Source organism: Tauraco erythrolophus, chromosome 7 (genome assembly GCF_009769465.1).
Source record: "Tauraco erythrolophus isolate bTauEry1 chromosome 7, bTauEry1.pri, whole genome shotgun sequence".
Classification (NCBI taxonomy): Eukaryota; Metazoa; Chordata; class Aves; order Musophagiformes; family Musophagidae; genus Tauraco; species Tauraco erythrolophus.
The window spans coordinates 60,531,911-60,555,834 of record NC_141471.1 but is presented as its reverse complement, the minus strand read 5'-3'; the positions used below and the strand labels follow the sequence as shown (position 1 = coordinate 60,555,834).

Below are 23,924 nucleotides of genomic sequence, written 5' to 3'. Positions count from 1 at the left end.
ACTATTCATCGTTAAACAACTAATAATCAAGAATATGCAACAAGGAGTTTACCTTTTACACCACCAAATGGACCATAAGTCATGTTGCAAGCAGTTCTCTGAAGATTGTGCTCATACATCAGTTTAATTTGATACTGGTTCCCATGTTCCACATTTCCCAGAGTTCCTACAAAAAACAAAGGGTACATATTCATATCTTTGATCCATGTAATGTGGAACAAGTAAAGGAGTATCAGTTTGAACAACCTGAAAAACTATAACTTGCTCCTAGTGACTTTGTGATATACTCATACTACTTATACTACTGCTTTCTTAAAAAAAAAAAAATCACCAAGCTACAAAATTCCTAAAGGCCAGAACCAGAAATAAGGTCTCATTAGACTAAATATGGTATAAAGACTTGGCAAGAGGCTGAGATTTTATTACTTAAATGTGTTTTTCTTCATGTTAGGCACATCTCTAAGACAAGAAAAAAGCCTGTTCAAAAGGGGAATTCTTACAATTCTCTAGTTATTCAGTGAATTTACTTTATCCAACAGTCAGCCTCAGCTGTAACAGTCTTTGTATCCAATTAAGCTGTAGCTAGTCATTAGCTATAATCTGACCAAGCTATGCTTAGGGCACATTTATCACTTGCCTTTACTTTGTCTGAAATTCAATGCAGTGATCAACAATGCAAAGATGAGACACAAGCATATGGCAATAAAAACAATTTTATTACACACATCACATTCTCTGAAAAGCTCTGCATGAGCTTTAATGTCCTGACTCCTCCAGGGAACTAGAAGAAACTCAAAAAGTCTTTCTAAAGAAACTGAAGTTAAGCTCTGCTTTTGATAATCAAAAGTCTTTCCTGCCCGCCACGAAGAAAAAGTTCTGCATCATCTAGAGTAACACTTAAGGACTAATACCAGCAAGAAAAAACCCAACCTTACAGAACAGTCACATCAGCAGGGAAAAAGGTGTTTGGGTGAGTGAGATCTAAGCTAAATTCTACCACATCTTTAAGTACACAGAGATGATTCCAACATCTTAAACAAGCAGCTATGAAAGATTTGTAGCTTATGCTAACCTTTTAGGTAATTTCTCCAACTGAAATCCAATATAGCTTTCAAGCAATTACCCTAAAGCAGGCCCACGTTAGGGAAAGGATTGGAACAGACATGAGGAAAAAAGCCCTGGCTGGGTAAGTAACTAGCTACGTAGCAACACCAGAGGGAAAACAAGTTAGAAAGTGTGTATGCGGACTGTAATACGATATCCAGGCCATGCTTTAGCCAGACCTGAAGGATGCTTTCATTTGTTGAGGAGAAGCAGTATAGTTATTTTGACTAACAGACAGGGCAACACGTATAAAGCAAGCAAAAACCCTGCTTTGTGAAAGTGTAATCTACCATGGAAGCATATAGAAATACTGATCGTTGTTTCTCAAAGGAGTTTGTTTGAAAGTACCTGTTCAGAAGACAGAAATTACCACTACAGCATGAATGCTTACAAGTTAGTATGAAAAGTCTATCAAAGCATCATAAAACTTTATTTTTATTATTAAACGCTTAAGCCATGTAGATCAGACCAAACAGCAAACTGGAACTAGAAAAAAATTCTAGACTGACTTATTGTTGTATGCTGTCAATCCAAATTTTAAAATAAATTGTTTTAATAAAAATAGTACTGGTAGGCTACAGTCCTAAGACGTAAACACTGTCACAGAGAAGGGAAAGTATGAAAAGTGCAATACACCTCAAAGTAGATGTACTCAACAAAGACCAATTTTACAGGTGTCTCTAGAGAAGACAACTAGAAGGCAAAGAGAATCTGGAAGGAGAGCATATGTTTGTAACCCATCTGCCTACAAGCTGTGACTAGGAAGCCAGCTGCTCCTTGCATACAAGACTATGCTCTTATAATGAAAGGAGCCACAGCTGCTTCTGCATGGAGAAAATGATCACTGTATAGTTGCCTACTGAATTTTCAAGATCAGGGTACAATCAATAGATCTCTTAAGTCTGTACTTTGCTTTAAGCATATATTAGAGAGAATTTCATGCACAGGATAGGTATGTTGTGACTTACCTCTTCACATACACAGAGAACACAGCATTTTGAATTTCCAGACAAAGGCAGTAAAAGAGGATTTAAGAAAACAGTAGTTTCCCCTTCTTACCAGTATTAACCTCCTGTTTTCTCTTGGGCTACATTACCAACGTTCTGGCTTTGTAAGAAATTATCTGGATTTTTGAGTTCAGAAATAACTGCAATTGTTTCATTTTTAACGAGCTAAGTAAGTTGCCATTAAATAACCATCTGTTCATTAGCATGTTGGACAGTAACACCCACTCCTAAAACTGCAATGAGAACCAGTTGTTCACAAGCACCACCAACCACAGACCATCACACATACCACAGCATCTCAAGCACTGAGCAGATCACCAAATCTCCGTTAACCACTGGGAAATATCTAGGCCTAATTGCTAACATTTCCTCTCCGTGCATGAGTTTGAGTGAGAGAACATGACTGCAGCTCCTCAGGGATGATGAACAAACACAGTAGGTACTAAGTTTAGTATTAACCTAATCCAAGCTTTAGAACACACTTAAAATCATTGGAAAGCTTGTATCTGTAAACTAACCTGAAACAGCATACACACAGAGTTTTCGGCAATGCAACACAGCCAGATGAAGTGCTTCAGTACCACTGTAAAGAAGGTTAAAAACAACATTGTTTTCAGATAAATTTGACATAAAACACATACAGGATGAAATACAAGTAATATGTTGGAATTACTTTCAGGTGTGGGCCAAATTCAAAGGTTCAGGTGTTAGATGCCAGCATAAAAACTCAGAAGTACTGGTCCTCCTAAACTGACAGCAGTATCTGAAGTTAATTTCAAAATTAAAATGCATCCTTTAAGAACATATGTTTAATAGGCTGTAAGAGAATCTACTTAGGAGAACTTTATTTTAGAAATGAGTTCTTGAAGGATTCATTTTCATTTTGAAATTAACTTCTAATACTGCAGCATGAACTTTATTTTTAAGATGAGAGAAAAACCTGTACTAACCACAAAAAAGACGTGTGCTCTGAGACCAAAGGCCACAAGCTGAAAGCCCTACATAAGTTGGAAACTGTTCTTTTATTCATCAGCAACCCTGTGCTGGAGTTCTAACGCCTTACTCAGAGATGATCTAAAACATTTTCTGTAGTTCCAGCAGAAGAACTTCCTCTGCAGGAAATGCTACTTGGGTTTGGGGGAAGAATGTGAGCATAGGATTGTAAGTTTATGACTTGTGCCTTATAGTTTAATTAATTTAGATTCCACACAGTTGGTATAAAAGTAAATTTTAAAAAAGTAATGTACATGGTTGCTTACTAATACTTGTTTGGAGGGATGATCTTCATATCCATTTGGGTTTTTCTCTCATTTTTAAAATAAAGTTCTCCTAAGTACATTGTCTCACAGCCAACTAAATATAAGCTAAATATAAGGCTTCTTCCTTAGAGTCATAGTATCTCTCCTTTACCTACTTATTTCCACTAAATTCATTGGAATTAAAGATCTGCAGCCCTCTATCGAAGCCAAAACAACTCGCCAATATTGCATCTTAGATCATAACAAGTTACTCAAATTTTCTTAACAGCTAAAAAAGAACTTTCAATATGAAGTTTTCTCTGTTCTACCTACTTTTAAAAAATGGTACAAGTAGCTGGACAGTTACCCTCCACGTACACCTCAAGTAAAAATTCTCTCATATCAAGATGATTCAAGAAGCAGATCAAATGCATACTACAGTATTCACAGATGTGCTTAATAGTTGTCCATCAGGAAACTGAAATCTCATCCCCCAAAGCAAAGACAGAAAAATCACATCTAAGCCTTAAACAAACAGCAACACAGCCTGTTTTGACTTACGAAACGAATTTTCCCACTTCCACTTGCAATATCGGTTCTCGCAACTGCACTTCCAAGAGCAAGTCTTCAGGTTGTACTCCATCTCCAGGTTTCACAGGGTGGGGATTAAAGATTCGGAGATACCCCATATAACTGCCCACAATAATTTTATCTAAAAACACACCAAAACAAAACACAACAGAGATTACAGAATACAATAGCACATGTGGAATTCAATTTGCTGCAGAAGTGCTTCAAAGACCCTAAAAAATATAATATTTACACAATTCAATTCATGTTGATTATACTGTCTTCTAGGTTAAGATTAGCAATTAGCCTTTTTGCAAATCCATGAAAACCTGTCAGCAAAGGGTCCAATACGGTGGTGACACTGACCATTGTTACTATTCCACCATTTTAGATTTATGTTCACATTCCTTAAAAAGCCCCATTCTGATTTTGAAGAGTACTTCAGACGTTCAGCTTCTACATCTTAGATTTGTACATACACATACCACATCCGCAGAAGTGTAAAATGTTAAAATTAGGACTGATGACTTTTATCCGAAATGCAAACTAAAGCCAGATAGTAATTACATCAGGTCAACAAAGCTAGACCTTGAGATCACCTACTTTGAGACAGGCTGATTATCTCAAAGGAGAATGCCATAGTTATATCAGAGTTATTTTGGAATCAGTATTTTAGGCAAGTAGTCATTTGGTTGTTAGTGAATAACAAAAAATTCCTAATAAAAAAAACCAAAGAGGTCCCCTCCCATGGTAACAACAAAAAACTCAAGTTGGTTGCCAGTACTTATTTCCTCTAGATGTAGGTGATCATATCAACACAGGTAGAAATCAAAACCACTAAAACTTGTCCACAAGTCAGAAGAACATACAAGTACTCCTAAGTCAAGTTCACCAGGCTCTAAAGGCTTGGCATAGTTCCGCAGGACCCCACGTCAAAAGCTCAGAACAGCTCCTTGTTTCCTCTCTTCTTCAGCCACAAAAAACTTGTAGCCCCAAGTGCCTCATTCAGAAAATACTGAATTCCCCACTCTCATCTTTTCCTCAGTTCAGTAACAAGCATTCCACCAGCAGTAAACTAAACCCATTTCAGTTACTAATTCCTTAAAAATACTTAAGTTTAAGTGAGGACATTTTGGCCTGCAGCTAAGCAATTGCAACCAGCTGATTCACTTTTAGTCCTGAACTTCCAAAGAAAAAGAGCCCAGTCTAAAAACAACGAGAAAATAGAGAGTCATAGAATCATTTAGGTTGGAAAAGACCTTTAAGATCATCAAGTCCAACCGTTAACCCAGCACTGCCACAGCCACCACTAGACCATGTCCCTTAAGTGCCCCACATCTACACATCTTTTAATACCTCCAGGGATGGTGACTCAACCGCTTCCCTGGGCAGCCTGTTCCAATGCTTGGCAACCCTTTTGGTGAAAAAATTTTTCATAATATCCAATCTAAATCTTCCCCGGTGCAACTTGAGGCCATTTCCTCTTGTCCTATTGCTTGCCACTTGGGAGAAGAGATCAACATCCATCTTTTCTTGGAGAGAAGTCTTGACTCCTATGTGACTGTTCCTAAGTGCTCCCGTGGTTTCTAACACATTACTAACCCTTGAGTCTTTTTCTGCTGCGTGGATCTCTATCCCGTCTCCACTAAGCCAGCAGACCAAGGGCCTCACTAGCACACTGTCCCTCCACCATTAGCATGCCACTCCCAGGCTTTCCTCTAGCAAGCCTAGTTTTATCCCTTTCCCTCTCCAAATCTGGTTCAGAGCTCTTCCAATCCTCCCTGCTGACTCCTAAGCAAAGGTTCTCCTTCCTCTTTGCCACAGGTGCACACAAACTGTCACCAGCAGGCCTGCTGTTGTGTAGGGCAAGCCACGGCACCTTTCTCAAAGGGGGAAAAGGTTGCTCATGAGCTAGCAGCACTCATTGACAGGTCTTTAAACTAAACTTGAAGGGAGAGAGGGATAATATCAGGCTTGCCCAAAACAAGCTGAGAGCACCTGAAGAGCAGCAGAAAGAGATTCCAGCCAGTCAGCTTCATCAGGAGCACAACTTAAATGCCTCTACGCAAACACACATATCATGGGGAATGAACAAGAGGAGTCAGAGGTGTGTGCACCTGCAGGATCATGATCTTATTGGCATCACAGAGACATGGTGGGACGAATCCTATGACTGGAGTGTCAGAAGGGAAGGATACAGGCTCTTCAGGAAGGACAGGCAGGGAAGGAAGTGTCACCCTCTATGTCAAAGACCAGCTGGAGTGCATGGAGCTCCACTTGGGGATGGAGGAGGAGCTGGCCAAGAGCTTATGGGTCAGGATTAAAGGGAGGGCAGGCACAGGTGACATTACAGTGTGGGTCTGCTACAGGCCACCTGATGAGGAAGACTGAACAGATGAGGCCCTCTACAGAGAGATACAAGCAGCCTCACATTCACGAGCCCTGGTCCCCATGAGAGACTTAACCCACTCTGGTATCTGTTGGAGGGACAACACAGCAGGGCATAGGCAACTCAGGAGGTTCCTGGAATGCATTGATGATAACTTCCTTGTCCAAGCAACAGAGGAACCAACAAGGAGAGGCTGATGGGGAATGTGAAGTTCAAAGGCAGTCTTGGCTGTAGTGACCATGAAACAGTGGTGTTCAAGAACGCTAGGGCAGTTAGGAGGGTGCAAAGCAAGCTCACTACCCTGTACTTCAGGAGAGCAGACTTTGGCCTCTTCAGGGATCTCCTTGGTAGAGTACAATGGGATAAAGCCCTGAAGGGAAGAGGGGCCCAAGAAAGCTGGATAATATTCAAGTGGAACAGGTTTCCCAGAGAAGTTGTGGCTGCCCCATCCTTAGAAGTGTTAAAGGCCAGGTTGGACAAGGCTTTGAGAAATGTGATCTAGTGGAAGGTGTCCCTTGTCCATGGCAGGGGAGCTGGAACTAGATGATCTTTAAGGTCGCTTGCAACCCAAACCATTCTATGATTCTATGATTGAAAAACCCAATAATCTGCCAGAATTCTGAATAGTCTTTTCCTAGTGGAAAAAAAATATAATTTATATAAAAGCTAACTCAAGTACCTCTACTGAGCAAAACCAGAGCTCCAAGATGAGCATGAATGTATCAGAGAAAGACCCCAAATATTCCTTAATTTAAAAAAACATACACACAAGAATGTCAACAAAGATCATGAGCTGCTGTAAATATGTCCTCGGACATCACTTCAGTTGCACACCTTATTTCCACATTATTAATGACTACATAGAAAAGCAAGGTTTATTCAAGCAGTCACTTATTCCAATGGTCCCTTATCTTCCGGGCAGAAAAGGATGCTTGTTTTTCAAAATACTTGGTTTATTAGCTCTCACCTTCCTTTTTTTTCCTTAAGTTTTCTCAATGACTTACAGTGTGTGTTTGCTCCCATGACTAACTGAAAAAGTTTTATTTTAAAGATATCTACCATTGATGGAATAAGACATAAGACAAATTACTACTCAACACAAGAAAGAATTAAGATGTTTAGAAACCTACAAATACAAAAAGACAAACGGCACTGAACATCATCTTAAGCCTACAAGGACACTTTAAAGATGGAAGACTTTAACCAGCCTACCAGCCTGGCTAACAAGCTTTCAGCATGCATTGGTCAAAGCAAACCTGCTACTGTAGCTTAAAAGTCAGCAACCATGTAATTCTGAACTTACCCTGTCCACTGCCACTGTTATCAACATCAGCAACACACAGGCAGCCGTGGTCAAATTCTTCTTTTTCTCCAAGTGTGGTGGACCACCAGTCTCTAGCTTTGAACAACGACATTCTTTACTGAAAAAGAAAGAAATCATTCTTAAAAAGCGTACACTACTACATATATAACTGTTCATATAATAAACAACTTTGTTAGCAACAACTTTTGTTGAGTATATTTAATCTCTTAGCTTCACATTGCTCTACTGTGAGCTGAATAAATGTCAGCATCCCGTGCCTTCGGTTTCTTTATGTAGTTCAGAAAGCAACTTTAGGAAGCTTCCGGTCATTAGTTTACAAATTACTTGTGATAGGCACTGCTAGTTATATGAAGAAAAGAAAAAACCAGCTTTTTTAACTGTTAAAAGCCTCTGCAACAAGCATTAAGAACGCAATACAAGCTTTCAAAGTCACAGAACTGAGCTTTTCTCTCTCTCACCAAGGAATATCAGGAAAAATAGATTCTGATGCAAGTCTTCTGCAAGAAAATTTATTTTTAGCAAAGCAAACGAAGACATAAACAGACAACATCAAAACCACCGCTGAGTAATCGCCTTGGAGATGCCCTAGTGACACGACTAAAGAACTCGGTCAGATCGGGCACAAATCAGCTTTTCTGCTCCCTCCCTGCTGTTATTTTAAGGAGAAGGGAAGAGAGAGGAGGCTAATCCTTCTGCAGGCAGCTCGACAACCACATCACGCTATTTCCAAACTCACAGCTCCATGCCTGCGCTCTGCCGGGAGCGGGACAAACCTTACGGGAACACACGGGACCCCACAGGGGAGGCAAGGGGCAGCCAGGCAGCGCCGGCTCTTTCCAGGAAGAAGGAAAAGCGAGGGGCACAGCCCGTGTTTTTCTTGGGAACAAGCACCGCCAGCAAGCCCAGGCCTTTCCTCTTTAAAGGAAACCGTGCCCGGCAAACGAAAACACTTCTTTTTTTCATTTATTTTTTCACCTTAGGCGGTTACCGTCGTTACGCTGCAACCTGCTGCAGCCGAGCGCCGGCCGGCGACAGCACAGCCCTCCCCGCACGCCTCCTCCCTCGCAGAGTCCCTCACCGAGCCCCGCACCTCCGGAGCCCGGGCACACGCACCGCCGGCAGCGGGAAAAGAGAGACGGCGACCCGCGGGAGCTGACCTGGGCGGGAGGCGGCACCTCCCGGGCGCGGCACGGTCCGAGCTGCTCCGGGCAGGCAGCCTCCCTTCCCGGCGGGAGCCCCTCGCTCAGACGAGACCCGAGGTAAAGCGAAAGGCGAGGCACAGCCCAGCAGCGGCATCACAGCCCCCTCCCCGCTGCCGCCGCCATCTCCGGCGTCCTTCTCCCCGCGCGTTAAGTACCGCGCCAGCCCCGCCCCGCCCCGCCCCGCCGGGAGCGCCGCTATCCGCGCCGGTCCTGGGAAATGTAGTTTGGGAAGCGGCGCGACGCAGCGTTGGGCTCTCTCATTCCTTCCCGTGCGGGGAGGGGGGGGGAGGATAAGGAAGGCATTCCTCTGTGTGTCCTGCAGAAAAACCTCACCTCCCGGCTGGCGCTGTTCCTTTTCGAAGCCCTCCCGGAAAACATAGAAACCCCCCCGGGGCGGCCCCTGCGGCGCGGCGTGGCGCCGCTCCAACAACACCGTCCCGTCCCCCCCCCCCCCCGCCCCGTCCTCCCGCCTTTTTCCTCTCGCCCGGTACCGCCGGCAGGCCCCGCGCACGTGACGGTCTCGCGGGGGGCCCGCGCGGGTGGCGGGGCGCGCGCGGCGCCGTCGTTGCCGGGCCCGGAGGTCGCTGAGGAGCCGCTCCGGGCCGGCGCTGAGGGGCGACCCGCCGCCGCCGCCTCTCCTTCAGCGACCAGGGGCTTCCCCCGCAGCGGCTGGCGGCCTCTCGCCGTGCTTCCCCCCCCCCCCCCCCACCCCGGGAGCTACCATGGACAGGACCGCCGTGGCGAAGATGGGAGCGGTGGCCAGCGCCAGCGTGTGCGCCCTGGTGGGCGGGGTGGTGCTGGCCCAGTACATCTTCACCATGAAGAAGAAGACGGGCCGGAAGACCAAGATCATCGAGATGGTAGGTGGTAAGAGGCCGAGAGCGGGGCAGCGCCGCGGAGGCCGGTTCCCCTCTGCACCCTGCCGCACGCCATTCTCCTCGGGCCGGCGCCTTCCCCGGTGCGCGGACATCCTTCCCCCGCTCCGCCGTGCGCGGGCGGCCCGGCACACGCAGCCCTCAAAGAGCAGCCCCTTGCCCAAAGCCCGCGGGTCCCTTCGTGCCCTGCGGATCCTGCTGCGGGCGGTCCGGCTGCTGGCTGGCACCGAAAGTTGGGGCAGGCCCTCTCTTCGGATGCTGTGTCTCCTTGTCCGCCGCCCCTTGGGGCGAAGGGGCAGAGGGGCGGTGCCGAGCCCAGTTTCTGATCGCGACAGGCGGCCCAGTTTCTGATCGCGACAGGCTCTAGAGGCAGGTGCAGCTGTTTCCCCGCAGCATGATCCGCCAGCACGAAAAGTGTCCGCTCCGTCCCGTCCTGCCTGGCCCGTATGTACCTGTGCGTAAAGCTGTAGGTCTTGGTGGCGATCCCGAAGGCTGCTCGTAACTTGGTGAAAAGAAAAGGGGTGGGGGGTGTTCAGTCACCTGTTGAAACTGGGAAGCGCTGTCTGTTCACAGTTACTGCAGAAGATGGACCTCTCTCTCTCCTGCCCTTGTTCAACTTGTTATTTAGGGTATTATTTGAATGTCTGCTTTTCAGTAACTCGATGGTAAAAGCTCTTAGTTTAGACAGTATGCTGGTTACGTTGAAACCCTTCAAAATTCGAGTTTGTGATTTGGACGCCGCTGTACTGAAGAACTGAACTGAAATCATTAGGTCACTTGATGTTAGTCAATGGGTATGTTGTGGTCTCCGCTGCAGAGCCTTTCTAAAAGCTCAGATTCTTTTTAATTACACATGGAAACACAGATTTTGCTAAGAACTAGGATTCTGTATGTAAATCGTGAGCTAGCGCCTCACTTGGCCGTGTGATGCAGTACTTGTCAGTGAAAGTCGTACAGTGCAGTTTGTGATAACGTGGGTCTGGAGAAGAATTCCACAGTGCATTAGTGCTAATCATAGAGTCATCGTACTTACTGTTGAGAAAAATATTTGAATGCTCTTTCTAGTCATTGGTCACACCATTCAGCAGTTGGAGGGGGATATCTTTCTTGTTAGTTTCCGTCAGCCCACGTAGTAGAGCTTGTGGGAGAGCAGAAAGTTTGGATTGGCACATTGGAGAGGTTTGAGATCTATTTCTGAAAACAGGCTCTGGGCTCTGTAGTAGGATTTTACAAAACCCGTTTGGAAACTTACAGTGGCATAACAGTGGCTAGCAATAAATTTGTTTGTTATTTTTTGAATTCTAGTACTGTAATACTGGAATGTACTTTAGAGTTATGGGGATAATGAAATAACATTTAAAAGCCTGATCCTACAAACACTTGTAGATCCAATAGCTTCACGAACTCGTATTCGCAATAATCTGTTTGAGCTGTAGTTCAGAAAGTGCCTAATGATTGCTAAAGATGTATTCCTATTAACTTTCTGTACGATGTTTAAATGGTGTTTTGGCTGGGAAGACTTTAATTTTTATCTTTGCTGTGAAGACTTTGCCTTTGGTAGGGAAATAAAATTGTTACACCACTGTTAAATTGATTTCTGGTAAGTGAATTTCTTAAGTATGCACTTCAGATAACATTTTCAGAGCTATGTTCTTGGGCACAGATCTGGGATCCTAAATAGATACGTCTGAAAATTCTGCTTTTATGATCGGATCTTTCATCAACTTTAAATTGCAAGGGAAGAATAAAGCTTGTTCAAAGCACGTCAGCTTTCTCGTGTGGAAACATTTTACCAGTTGCATGCAACACATTAATATTATCTGCTCACTTGGAGAGTTAGGGTTTCAACCAGTACTCAAGTGGGCAGCTTCCTCAGCTAACACACATCTTCAGTTCATCAGCTGCAAGTCTTCTTTCTTCCTCAAGGAGTGTTTTCGGTGGACATATGTAATCAAGCTGTGAAATTTCTCTGAAAAAGTATCATAGAATGGTTAGGGTTGGAAGGGACCTCAAAGATCATCTAGTTCCAACCCCCCTGCCATGGGCAGGGACACCCTCCACTACACCAGGTTGCCCAAAGCCTCATCCAACCTGGCCTTGAACACTTCCAGGGATGGGGCATCTACAACTTCTCTGGGCAACCTCAAAAATAACTAAATGAAATAGTTAAGTAAACTTCATACCAAGGAGTTTAGTTTGTCAAATAAGGTCAAAAACATGTTTAAGTGTTTGTTTTCCTTGAATATGCGGCATTCTGGAGAACTTCCTGAAATAGTTTTGTCCAGCAATGTAGATTTGAGTCAGTGTTTGTCATTTACAAGACACTGTGTCTGTTTTAGTTTATCATGAGAGACACCTTCCTTTGAGCTTTGGGAAGAAGGTGCTGTTTCCAGTCTGTAATTTAGTGTAAATTAATGGGGTGGTGGGGAACCATACTACTTTATTGAAATCTATTTTTTCTAATACATGATCTACTATACCAAGCTGGTCTTCTGTGCTACATCAAAATTAAGGCATTTTTCTTGTATTTTTGGTTCAAGTTTTCTTTGGGGAAGATTACACTTTGGTTTTATACCCCCATTAGCCTCAGAATTACTTTGATTTCTAACTTTTGTCAAAATCAGTAGGGAGCAGGCCTATTTACACATTAGTTATGTGACTTTAATTCTCACCAACAAAATATTCTTTCATTATAATTCACTACAGCAATACATTTTTCACTTTTTTTCTTAGTTAAAGCAAAATTAGATTAATGTAAGACCAAAATGTAAGTATAAAGCTGACTTATAGCAGTGCTTAAATGCTAAAAAGACAGCGACCTTTACAAATCAATCAGAATATCTATAAAACAAGGTAATATCAGGGATTACGATGCCAAGAGTGTTTAATGTGAAGAAATGTGGAAAGAATTCTCAAGCATTGTGGAAAATATAAGGGTAACCATGTTGCCTTGTCAAATAATAAAAATTCAGAAATGCTTAAATATCTATCTCACCTTTCAGTAGATGAATTCTTTTGCAAAAAAAGTAATTAGCCTGGTACACAAACTTAAGCTTAATAAAGACACCATACAATTACTGCACATCTTATTTGGAAGCAAAGGTTTAAGTTTGAAATTCAAGTGTTAAATGTTGTGTCTTCATCGACCCTCTGAAGTTTGCAAATAAGGAGGTTCCCTTAGGCACTGACCAGTGTAGACAGAGTTACTTCAGCTCCTCTCTGAAGTAGCAGAGGCGTTAGTAGTAAATGTATAGCTAGTCACGTGAAGTTTTAGGCTGTGTGTTAAGAAACAACTGTGTCCCAAAGCCTCTGTACTACTTTGCACAGCCAAATTGCCATTTCTGTGGAACTGTAAAAGTGTTCCTACAGTCGGGAAGGGAAAAGCTAGCCACAAGGTTGCTAACTTCAATTTAAAGAGGAGGTTAATAATTAGTCAGATCCTTAAAGTAATTTATTAGATCATGTTTGATAGCGACTTCAAAAATAGATTAAATCTTACAGTAATGCTTGATTTTTTGGATTTTTCAGGCCCCAGACAAGTTTGCAGTGAAGTCGTGGGTCCTTATATAGCAAATCAGTTCTGCTGACAATAGGCTTTGGTTTCGTGCGTGCTCTTTGTGAGCCTTTAGAAACTCAGCAGAATCAGGTGTTCACAAACTGGAGTGAAAAAACTAGAGTGAAAACAGGTGTTCACAAACTGGAGTGAAAAAAGCTGCCTAAGTCTTTTGAAAAGCTCATCTGTAAGGAACAGTCTCTGCTAACTAAAATACTGGGTAAATGTAGGAAAAAACTGCTTGATGGAGTAATGGTAGTATTTGTTGTTTGTCTGTTTCACAAAGTTCTTAGAACCTCGGGGTTTTTTCAGCAACTGGTTCTTCACTCTTTAATTTTAGAGCTTTTCATTGTATTTATTTTATAAGGATTGAGAAACATTATAGAGCTGGTTGAAAACAGAATAGCTAAACTGAGACTTCTTCTTTCAGGTTTAATTTCCTAAAAACTGGGCAAATGGTGAGTTACTACTTCTCTATTTTTGTCTATTTCTCCATTCTGTCCCTGATGTGAGAGGATCTAGTTACCTGAAAAACAGCCTTTGCATCAAATTTCAACGACAGCAAATTAAAAATCTACTTAAAAAGCAGTTTCTCATTTTACAGGAAGCTTTTCAATCAGCCATTATTAAATGTCTCTAGCCCGTTTTCTTTTTAATATGTTGGGAGAGGAAAAGAAATGCATGGATTTTTGCAGTATTAGAATTTACCTGGGGAGAAATAAGCAAACAAGTAAGAAGTAAGGTAACTGCAATTTATCTACTCTCCTAAGAAATAAAGGACCATATTCTGTAAGCATGACTGTTGTTGGGTTTGTGCAGGGAGATTTTTTAATTATTATTATTATTTCATTTTACTTGCCAGTCTCTGTTGAAACTGGCTTCTTGTTTCATAGGGCATCAGAGCATTTGTGCCACAGATAAAGGATACAGACCGTGACGACTGGCAGCAGTCACATACCACTCTACTTCTTTCTTCTTGCCTTGTTGCTAGTAGCATGAGGCATCGATGACCTCCAAGTGGACAATGAAGTAAAGGAGAATGTAATACGCAGCATACATGTGATGCTGCCCTTGGAGAATCTAAATGGCTGGAGCTTGAAACTCCTTCATACGTTCTTTTTCCTTTAGAAAGACGAGTCTGAGCCTGAGCAAACTGGAATAAATAAAAGGGGAATGGAAGGAACACGAACTCTCTCTAACCATCACCACTGCAGGACTTCATGTTCTGGGTACTGCAGTGATATTTAAAATGTCGTGACCTTGAGAGCTATCCAGTGACATGATCCATGTGGGAATAGTACTGTTCCAAAAGAACAGTGCTGGGATATGAACTTAAGTAGTGAAGAGTGAGAGAACTCCCGAGACCTAATACTGCCCCTACCTATTCACATAAGACTGAGAGCCCTTACGTTTCTAGAGTATTTGAATAATTTTTAGAATATTGTTAAAACTTTAAAACCAAGTTCAATTTTATAAGAGTACTGGAGATGTCAAATAACTATTTCTATAAAACTTGGTTTTTGTTTAGACTGGGATCCTCAATAGAAAACTCACAGAGTGATAAACAACTGAAACCTGTTACTAAAACAAGGTTGTGTTGCCCCCAGGCATTTTGTAGAGGCAATCAGAATATATAAGAACCCAGAACGTGGCTCGTAAAGCAAGTTTACACAGGCCAGGAAAAACACTTTCTGCATAGCTCATGTTGATACAACTTAGATACTAGTAACAGCTTTTTATTCTCACTGTAAAATAATGTGGTTGGAAATGTAAAAAATTTGGATCCTAGGAAAAGAAAAATGGACTCTATTTCAGTGTTTCTTTCTAGCACTGTTAACAATCAAAAAGTAGTCTACTATACAGATTATGTACATATAATACTTTATTTAGTATACTAAGCTGATCTTACAATTTAACCATCTGTTTCAGAAGTATGTTTTAATTTTTTGAAATTGTCATTGCCTTTTTTTCCTTTTTTTCTTTTAATTCAGTAGGTCTTGAAACATATATTCTTACAAGGAATGGGTGTGGGAAGATCAATTAAATCTTGAATTCTATATTACTTTCTTTAGAACTGATTTATCCTAGTCATAACAGTTGTCAAAACCATGATGATGAACTACATCTGAAAACTGAGCTCCAAGCAGTAAATTAAAGTAAATGTCAGGATGTGATATATATTGTAGGTGTAGACTCAGAACAGCTTGTTTGCTGCTTTCTTTTTTGTATAAAGTATTTCTTGAAGACAGAAAAGCAATCCTTCAGTGAATCATTATGCTGGAGTATGTTTACCTTTTCATAAATGCTCTGTATGTGTTAAGTCATATTTTCAAGTGATTTTTATCCTTGATTATTGGTTGAAATATAATGGCATCAGTTCTATTAAACTCTTTTTACAGATTAAGACCAATAACAAATACTGCAAGTACAAACATATTACCTTTAACTGTCAAAGGATATAAACATTAAGAAGGTTTTTTAATTGTCTGAATATACATATCATTGCAAATTTGTTCATATTATGAATTAAAGTTGCACAGCATTTCAACAATCAATCTTGAGTTAACAAGAACTATCAACTTTTATACAAAATACCTAAATTGATCAATAAAGGCATTGAGGAGACTCAGGGTATGGATCCATGCACTTACAGGCAGGAGAATACTAGCTGTAAATTCAACAGCAGTTTTGAATGTACCTGTAAATGCAAAAATGTAACAATTTCTTTAAGTCTGGAAACTTTTTAAAAATACCTCAACTTTTGAAGTACTTTCCTTAAAAGAAAAAAATAGCATAGTTGCCTCTTACCTTTTATTTTCATTTAAAGGAATTGCATAATGCAGCTAATGGAGCTGCAGCAGACACTGCAGGGCAGCAGGTGGCACTAGTGTGAGGTTTGCGTCGGTTTGCACGCTGGATATACTCTTATTTTGTAAGTAACCAGTCATTTCAGAAATCCTGTCCCGCCACGACTGGTATTTCTTGGCCACTTCCTGACTCCAGGTCAGACACGTACAACTGCACTGCTCCTGTGTGCAGAGGGCTAGAGTAGCAGCTATGTCTCCGCTGCCTGTCAAATGCTGAGCCGTGAAATTTGGCTGATCCCATCACATGCCAAGTGCAACTGAGAGGCAGGAACACCTTACAACTATTCTTCCTGGCCTCCTTTCCTCGCCGGCGTGCAAGGAGATATGAGGCCAGATAAGACTGGGCAAGAGAGTTGGGTAAGTATACTGTCGTTGGACGATGTGAAAAATAAAAGTCAGGATTTGAAGTCCAGCTTTCCCCTGGCCTTCTTGCAGTCACATTACTGTGCAGCAGTTGGTCTGTAGCGACTGTTTCTTCCTGGGGCGGAGGTCTTCATGTAGCAGTTATGTTGACCAGCTGCTGGATGTCAGCTGCCTTCTCGTACCCAACAGTAATCAGTCACCTATGGTCAGCTGCCAAGAAAACATCAGAGAACTTACAGTGACTGCAGCAGGCACATTTTCAGTCCCATGTCAATCATGCAGGAGCTTGACAGGCACTGTGCGATTAAGTGGGAATTGGTGGCTGTTGGGTTGGTCATCTCCATCTTAGGTTATTTGTGTGGAGTTTCTGAGTGTTTAAGGAAAAAAAAAAATCAGTACTCATTAAAAGTCCACTGGATTTTTCCGATTTGGCTAATCCTCATATACATGTAGTGTTTTACTTGAATGTTTAAAAAAGATGCATTTTTCAGTACAAGTGGGCATATGCTTAAAGTTGCAGCACACAGGTCAAACACACCATGTTTAAATACTGTAAGTAACTATATTCTTTTTGTTCAGTAATGACACCAAAGAATGCAGAACTGCACTGACTTATCTCAGCCAATAATTACAAAAATAATTGTTAATAATATTTCTATGAATTATGTAAATAATGCCTGTTGCTTAAAGTTAACATGGCTTCTGCTTTCTATATGCCAAATTTTTTTAAATACATTTAATTTGTAATTATTATTTTTTTAAGGAGTGGGACAAGGCCCAGGCTTGGACACTGAAGATTCGTTAAGTGTCTGAAAAATTCAGACCTCTCGAGCTGGTTTTGCTGCCAAGAAAGATTCTTGTTCAAATGTAGCTGTTCTTGTTTCCCCACTCATTAGCTGTAGCTTCCTTCCTGCACCCTTACATAAAGAACTGTTTGTCTGCTTTGCAAATTGGATCACTGAAATAATCCAAGTTCAGAAGAGCTTTTGTTTTCACCTAAGTGTTTGTTTTACTCCACCTTAATGCTGAGGGAATGAATACCACTGAAATGTACCATTAACCCTGTTCCTTTAAAGCTTTCCCTCTTTGCTGGAACCTTACTCGTTGTCAGACTAGAAGTGTGATTTTTACACTTAGTTATTAACACAACACTTGTTATCCTAGACTGCATCTGCCTTTGAAACCTCAGTCAGTTATGAGTAAGCCTCAATCTGGTCTGCATGTTACCATGGGAAAATTGTATGTGAAACTGCAGGGTAGGAATTAGTACAAAGCAATAGCAGTGTTGGTCTGTTAGCAGCAGTAGTAGTAGTATAGTACAGAGTAGTGGTAGTATTACTACAAACTGGTTCTGAACATGTTCCATATCACTTCCAGAGGGCAAATACACAGAGATACAAGAAATAAGGAGCATCCAGTTGCATCTTTGAATGGATCCAGCAGTCAGAAACACCCATAAAACAATGAGACACAGAGGGGAAACAATCCAACACACCTTAAGTCATCATGCTGCCTGTTACCTTTAAAATGCGTGTGTGCAAGCTGTATTTCATCTTTAGACTTAGCAGATTATTTTTTCAAGATGTTTAAAAGGAGGGTCTGTACTTAAAAAAAATCCTGAAGTTAAAAGCTTAATAGTCTCAGTGCATAACGTTAATTGGGGTATTACGTTAGCACTACAGCCTTCCATCAGGAGAGTAGTGTCTGGTTCTGCGTTGCAGATTAAACTTTGTCCTGCTGACTTTGCTTTCAGACTGGGTCCCGCAACTGCACTATTCAAGGGTCAGAGTTTATTTGATCTAGATACAGCATTCTTAGGCTTAGTGAAAAAAAAAATCCAAGCAGATGTTTTTTTTTTCTTAGAAGCAGATAAGAGAAGAGGAGAATCAGCAGCAACTGCTTCAGTGGAAGCCTTGGGCTTAACGCAGGTTCCATTCTAGGTAGTGTTACGTGGGAAGCTCCGAAGGAAACAAGCATTTGTTTTAACTTCTTTCAGCACATGCACATGGAGATAAATACGGGATATTTAATTACAAAAAGTATACATGCAAATGTACAGTTTGGGGAAAAACAGTATATGTCATCGAAACTACGTTACTATGCAGGTGAGCTTTTGCACACCTGAAGCTAGTTAAGAATTTATAAATATACAACAGTATCTACATACTGCTAGTTTTTAGAATTCTATATGTTTTCCTCGGTATTTTGAAGCAGGAATAGTTGTATCAACTACATCACCTGTAAGCATTCTTTCAGTAAGTGTTAGATTCTGTGCGACATGAGAGGGAAGTGGATCTTTCAGATAGCCAGACTCCAACATCTATTCTGTTACCATAGCAGTGTTAAAGGAAAATAAGAATACCACTCAAATTCAAAAATTATTATTTGACTGAAATGAATGTTCTGTATCTGCGCTTTCTGAAGAAGAACCAGTAGGAAAAAGGAAGGATGCAGTAAAAAATAAGATACTTGAAACTAAACTGAAGCATCATCGTGAAGGGCAAATGATTCTCTCTGTTGTCACATGTTACAAACAGGGAGTGTTGATGTAGCTGCCATGAAAGGTCTTGTCTGACACAGAACTATCGCCCGCCTAGCAGTGGTCGATAGGCCCAGGGAAAGTGTAAGAATGGGGCAAGTGGTCATGACTTTTTTTTCGAGAGTGATTTCCCAGCCTCCAGCAACTGGTATTTCAGAGACGGTGTCCGTAATTTAAGATGAGCTTTTTTTCACATTGTTATCCAGTACCTTTTTAAGGCTGTGTAAACTTACAGGATCACCAGAAGGGAATTCCACATCTTACTACTTTACTTAATTGTGTGACCTGTAGCTGACTCCTTTCATTCGCTTTGAATGTGCCTCCTGTTATTTTTAGTTGATGTCCTCTACCTCTTACACTGGAAGAGACAGTGAAAAATCTTTCCCTATTAACTTTTTTAATGCCATCCAATCATTTCCTTTTCAGGCTGAAGAATACTATTACATTCGATTGTTCAGTGTACGGAAGCTTTTCATGCCGTGGCTCATCCTTACTGCCCTTCTCAGGGCCTTTTTGCGTCCTGCTCTATCCCCTGTAAGGTAGGGAAACCAGAGCTGCGTTGGGTGTTGAAGTTGCAAGTGCATGGTGCATTTACAAAGAGGGCTCTTCAGAAACATTAGTAAGAATAGGCACCAGTGACATGTAAGCATAAAGGCCAAGAAAAAGGCTCAGTTTTCTTCTGCCCTGCATTGAGTGAGGGTCACAACCTTCATTTCTTCTTTGAATTCTAGTGCTTTAGAAGCTATTTGTAAAATTTAAGCATAATACAATAACTTCTTAGATTAATCTGAGCTTGCTTACATATAGCATATTTTTATATTCTTTTTTTGGCAAGGGGTGGAGAGGAATGGTTAAGAAAAAAACATCAGATAACATTCTGGCTCAGCTAGGATGTCATTTATAGACCCGTATTTCTAAGATATGTAGTTACTGACTGCAGATCACTTAATCATTTCCACATACTCACTGATTACTAAACAAGACATAACTTTTTTTTTTTTAACCTACCAGTTTCAAAGGTTAATTCTCTCCAAAGTGAGGGAGTGGGAGCAAAGCACAGAGATGAGATGATTCCCCTAAAATACAATTGGAAGCAAAAGATGCCTGCCCTGAGCTATATTCATTCAATCCCAGAATCTTCAGAACTGGTTCTGTATGGTTTGTACTCCATATATTCTCTCAGAAAGAGACTAAATTTTTGCCTGGAGTAAAAACTGACAGGAGGAGATCACATGAAATACTGGAAATTCAGGCCCTCGTTCTGTTAGTTCTTCATAGACTTCCATAGAGGATTTGAAACATTGCATAAAGGTCAATTTCTATTGCCACAGTTGTTACAATTCTTTCTGAGTTTTGTAATATGTAACAATACCTCTGTGTTTGAGAAATAATGGCTTTGAGTAATGTATAAGCCCGTCAGAACCTCTTACCCCTATGTTCTATTACCTGGACTTCGAGATACCAAGCCAGCAATGTATTTGGCTTGCCTTCATTCCTGCTTTCTTGGAAGATTCAAAACGTTTGTTGATTTATCACCAGCTGGTATCTCTCCTTTTAGAGTGGTTCTGTAATCACAAGAAGAAGGTGCATAAGGGACAATTATGCTGCAGTATCTTTTATTCTCTCATCTGAACAATCAATTCCATATAGAATTGCAAGTCATGGCTTTCTCTACATGTTTCAAATTGGTGCTAAAAATTCTATTCATTTGAGATTTCCAGAACTGCAGAAACTGTTTTGTTTGGTTTAAAAAAACAAAACAAAACAAAACCAACCACAACCACGCCACAAAAGACCCCCATTCTAATCTGACCTTATAGACTTTCATAGAGTAACCACCTTGAGAGATCATTAAACCAGAATAATTTATCTGACTGCATGACCTTCACATAAGCTGATAATTGTTCTTGTCCACTGCTGAAAACCTGCGCTTGGTCCTGATGAAACTGATGATCTGCCTCATGCTTAAAACATGCTGAGTTATCTTGATGAATTGAAACGTGTCTTTCCGTAGCCTTGGTAATGAATGACAGTGGTTTCATTGAGGTACCATTTTTCAGTGAGTGCAACATCGTCGTGATTGTTGTATTAAACACAAGAATAAATATTTAAGTTTAGCTGTTCTTTATACATTTGAGTGTTAGCACTACTTTGTGTGTTTAATACAGCCATAGATGTTCAGACTACAGATGATCGCCAGTTTTCTCTTGTATTGTAAAGACAGCTCGATCTCTGATCAGATCTAGAAAACCTCTGTCAAATAAAGTTGCTAAATATGTCTCGTGATGCAGTGTTTACCTTCTCTAACCGGTTCTGTGCATGCATGTATCTTTGCCTTTTTAAAATATGATAGCTGAGCAGACAAAAGAAATTCTCAGCTAAAATGGTACTGCTGAATCTTTAAACCGTTCATGTCAAGACTCTCACCTTCTGAGCATCCGTCTCCTCTGGATTTGTCACACTTTAATACGTTCTTAGCACTTTTCCATAGCAAGTGCTGTTCGAGCTCTTTCTGTTTAAAGAATCTCTTACATTCCTCATGAGTCATCTCCAGAATACACACACACTTTCATATACAAATAAGACTTCTGTGTTCATCATACCATCTGTAAACAGGGCTAGTGTTTCTTTACACCAAACCTGTACTGGAAAAATAAGTGATATCCAAAATTCCTACAAGGCGTCCTTCTAAACCTTTGTTTACCCCAGCTTCATCAAACGGAACGTTTATCTTATCTTCCTTGTAATTGTCACTTACAAATATAAAAAGCTATTCCTGGAACCAGTATGCTGCTCATTAACTCCGTTCACTAGGGCATGAATAAAAATCATGTTTAAATAAAATTATTTTATGTTGGTTCCTTCCTTCTGCTTGGTTTTGGTACTTGAGTGCTAAGGCTTAGTTAGGTTTCCCTGTTTTGTGGAGATTATATCAAGTAGTCTGCTTTGGAAAATATGTACTAAGTAGGCTTACTACAAAAGCAAAATTAAAAAACAAATACAGTTCCTTGATGTTTAAAACTGATCCCTGCAATAAAACAAGGTACTGCTCAAGTAAAAGTTGGGCAATATGCTAAACGTTTTGGGATATATTCACAGTTACTCAGTTGTAGCAGGCTCACTAAACGAGTAACAGGTGGTGCACTCATGAAGAGCCGTTAGCTAATGTTTGTACTGGATTCAGTCACCTCGAACTTTTGTAGCAAATATCCTGATTCTAATGAAGAGAAATTACTCTAAAATATGATCTCTTTCTTGATCTTTAAAAGCTGATGTCAGTTTAGTTGAAGCATTCAATTTTTTACTTAAAGAAAAAAAAGTCCCATTTACTTGCTTACAGAACTCACCTGTGCTGTGTTCATTTCTTTCCACAAAGAGGTGCAGCTTAGGGCAGAGGTGTGTTAAGGATGGGTAGAACCAGTTCTTCTCTGCTTCAGACTAAATCTCCCAGTGCTTCACACTCTTTGAGAGCATCCTGAATCTCTACAAACCAAGTTGACCTAACACACCACCGTATAAAGCTGAACCTTTTCCAAGTCCCGTATGAATGACGAATCATCTGCTGGTTCAAGTTGTGTTCTTTTTTTTCCCTCTTCTCTTTTTTTGCACAGAATGTTCTGCAGTGGAGATAGGGCCATCAGCCGAAGAGAAAACGTTCAAATGGAACCTGTTACAATAGCTATACTTCTTTGGTTTGTGGTTCTCAAAATGTATTTAAATGACCTTCAGTGTTGTGAGATTAGAAACGTCATGCTGGACCTTGTTTCTCTCTCTTTAAAAAAGAAGTGGTAATTTTAATTCATGTCGTAACAGAAGTTGAACTGTGTAAACAAAATGCTCAACTGACTCAAACCAGCAGTAAGAGAGTGGTCAGTAGTAGCTGTTGTTGGTTACTCAAAGCGTTTGACACAAAGGTTTCTTAGATTGGCAAAGGCAGCCTTCCCTTCCCTGGTTTGTAGGTGAGGAGTTTCATGGGTGGCATTTTCATTAAAGTGAAAGTACGTCGTTATTAGAGGTACCGTAGATGTTTTTCCAAGAACTGGGTGTTGGCTGTGTTAATGTTTACAGACGATGTGCTCACATCATTTTCTACCTCTTTCACAAACATCGTAATCATTCATTTAAAATGCTCATTAGTCTGGTATACCAAAAATTAGTCTGTAAAATTTGGGCTTAATTTCTGCAACTCTTTTCTTCAATCTTAAATCATATGTAAGTTTGAAAAAAAGCAACTTTTTTTTGTTTCTCCACAGCTATCATAAAGAACAAGCTAACTTTCTTTCAGTTCTTAGTAGCATTAGAATTGATTTTCTCACTGAATCACCTCTGAGAAGGACATACCACTGTATCAACAGGCCAGCTCCACCGCCCACCACGTCCCAGTCTCACCTGTGAGGTTCACAAGACTCATTTAAAATACCAGTTCCATTGTCACCTTTGAAATATATAAAAGCTCGAAGACAGGTTCTTTGCAAATCGAGTGTATAAAGCGATGCCTCTATCTAGCCAGCACATTTTACTTCATTGTTCGTAAGACTTTTTAAAATTGGAAATCCAGCACTCACATAAGCTACAGCTTTTTGCTGTGCAAATAATTCATATTTATTCAAGATACTTCATTATACATAGCTTTTCCAAACATTATTATGGAGATATTATTAACCAAAAGCATGCTACCCATGTTAAAATACTGTAAAAGGTAATATTCCCTGTATGTGACCTATTCCAACAGCGTACAAATGCTATAACAAGTAGATTAATGGGAGCTGTGAATCCTGGCAGATAGCAATGCCAACTGAATTCAATTCACTGTATATAGTCTTTGGAGGGATTATGTTATATTTTGAACATACCTTTCGAGCTGTTTTGCTGCTTCAGGATCTAGCAGACCGT

The 23,924-nt window shown here is 40.8% G+C and overlaps 2 protein-coding genes and 1 long non-coding RNA gene across 6 annotated transcripts in view; 1 reads left to right on the top strand and 2 right to left on the bottom strand.

The window, feature by feature from the left end:
* BBS9 (Bardet-Biedl syndrome 9) overlaps window positions 1–8,823 on the bottom strand; it is a 301,146-nt gene extending 292,323 nt beyond the window's left edge. Inside the window, exons 1-5 of the mRNA XM_086614220.1 lie at window positions 8,790–8,823; window positions 7,612–7,729; window positions 3,911–4,061; window positions 2,630–2,694; window positions 53–166 (exon numbers count right to left, since the gene is read on the bottom strand). Coding sequence (XP_086470346.1) covers window positions 53–166; window positions 2,630–2,694; window positions 3,911–4,061; window positions 7,612–7,723 — 442 coding nt within the window. The 5' untranslated portion in view covers window positions 7,724–7,729; window positions 8,790–8,823. The remainder of the gene's footprint in view (window positions 1–52; window positions 167–2,629; window positions 2,695–3,910; window positions 4,062–7,611; window positions 7,730–8,789) is intronic.
* Window positions 8,824–9,556: 733 nt separating this feature from the next.
* NT5C3A (5'-nucleotidase, cytosolic IIIA) overlaps window positions 9,557–23,924 on the top strand; it is a 28,891-nt gene continuing 14,523 nt past the window's right edge. For 3 of the 4 annotated variants that reach the window (XM_086614262.1, XM_086614267.1, XM_086614260.1), the window contains exon 1: window positions 9,557–9,694. In XM_086614262.1, coding sequence (XP_086470388.1) covers window positions 9,557–9,694 — 138 coding nt within the window. The remainder of the gene's footprint in view (window positions 9,695–23,924) is intronic. The other variant, XM_086614259.1, reaches the window with a different exon arrangement.
* On the bottom strand, window positions 16,734–22,574 carry LOC147528469 (uncharacterized). Its single transcript, XR_015222263.1, has 3 exons — window positions 22,379–22,574; window positions 20,478–20,596; window positions 16,734–16,859 (listed from the first exon to the last, which is right to left on the bottom strand). It is a non-coding gene; the product is annotated as an uncharacterized LOC147528469 (long non-coding RNA).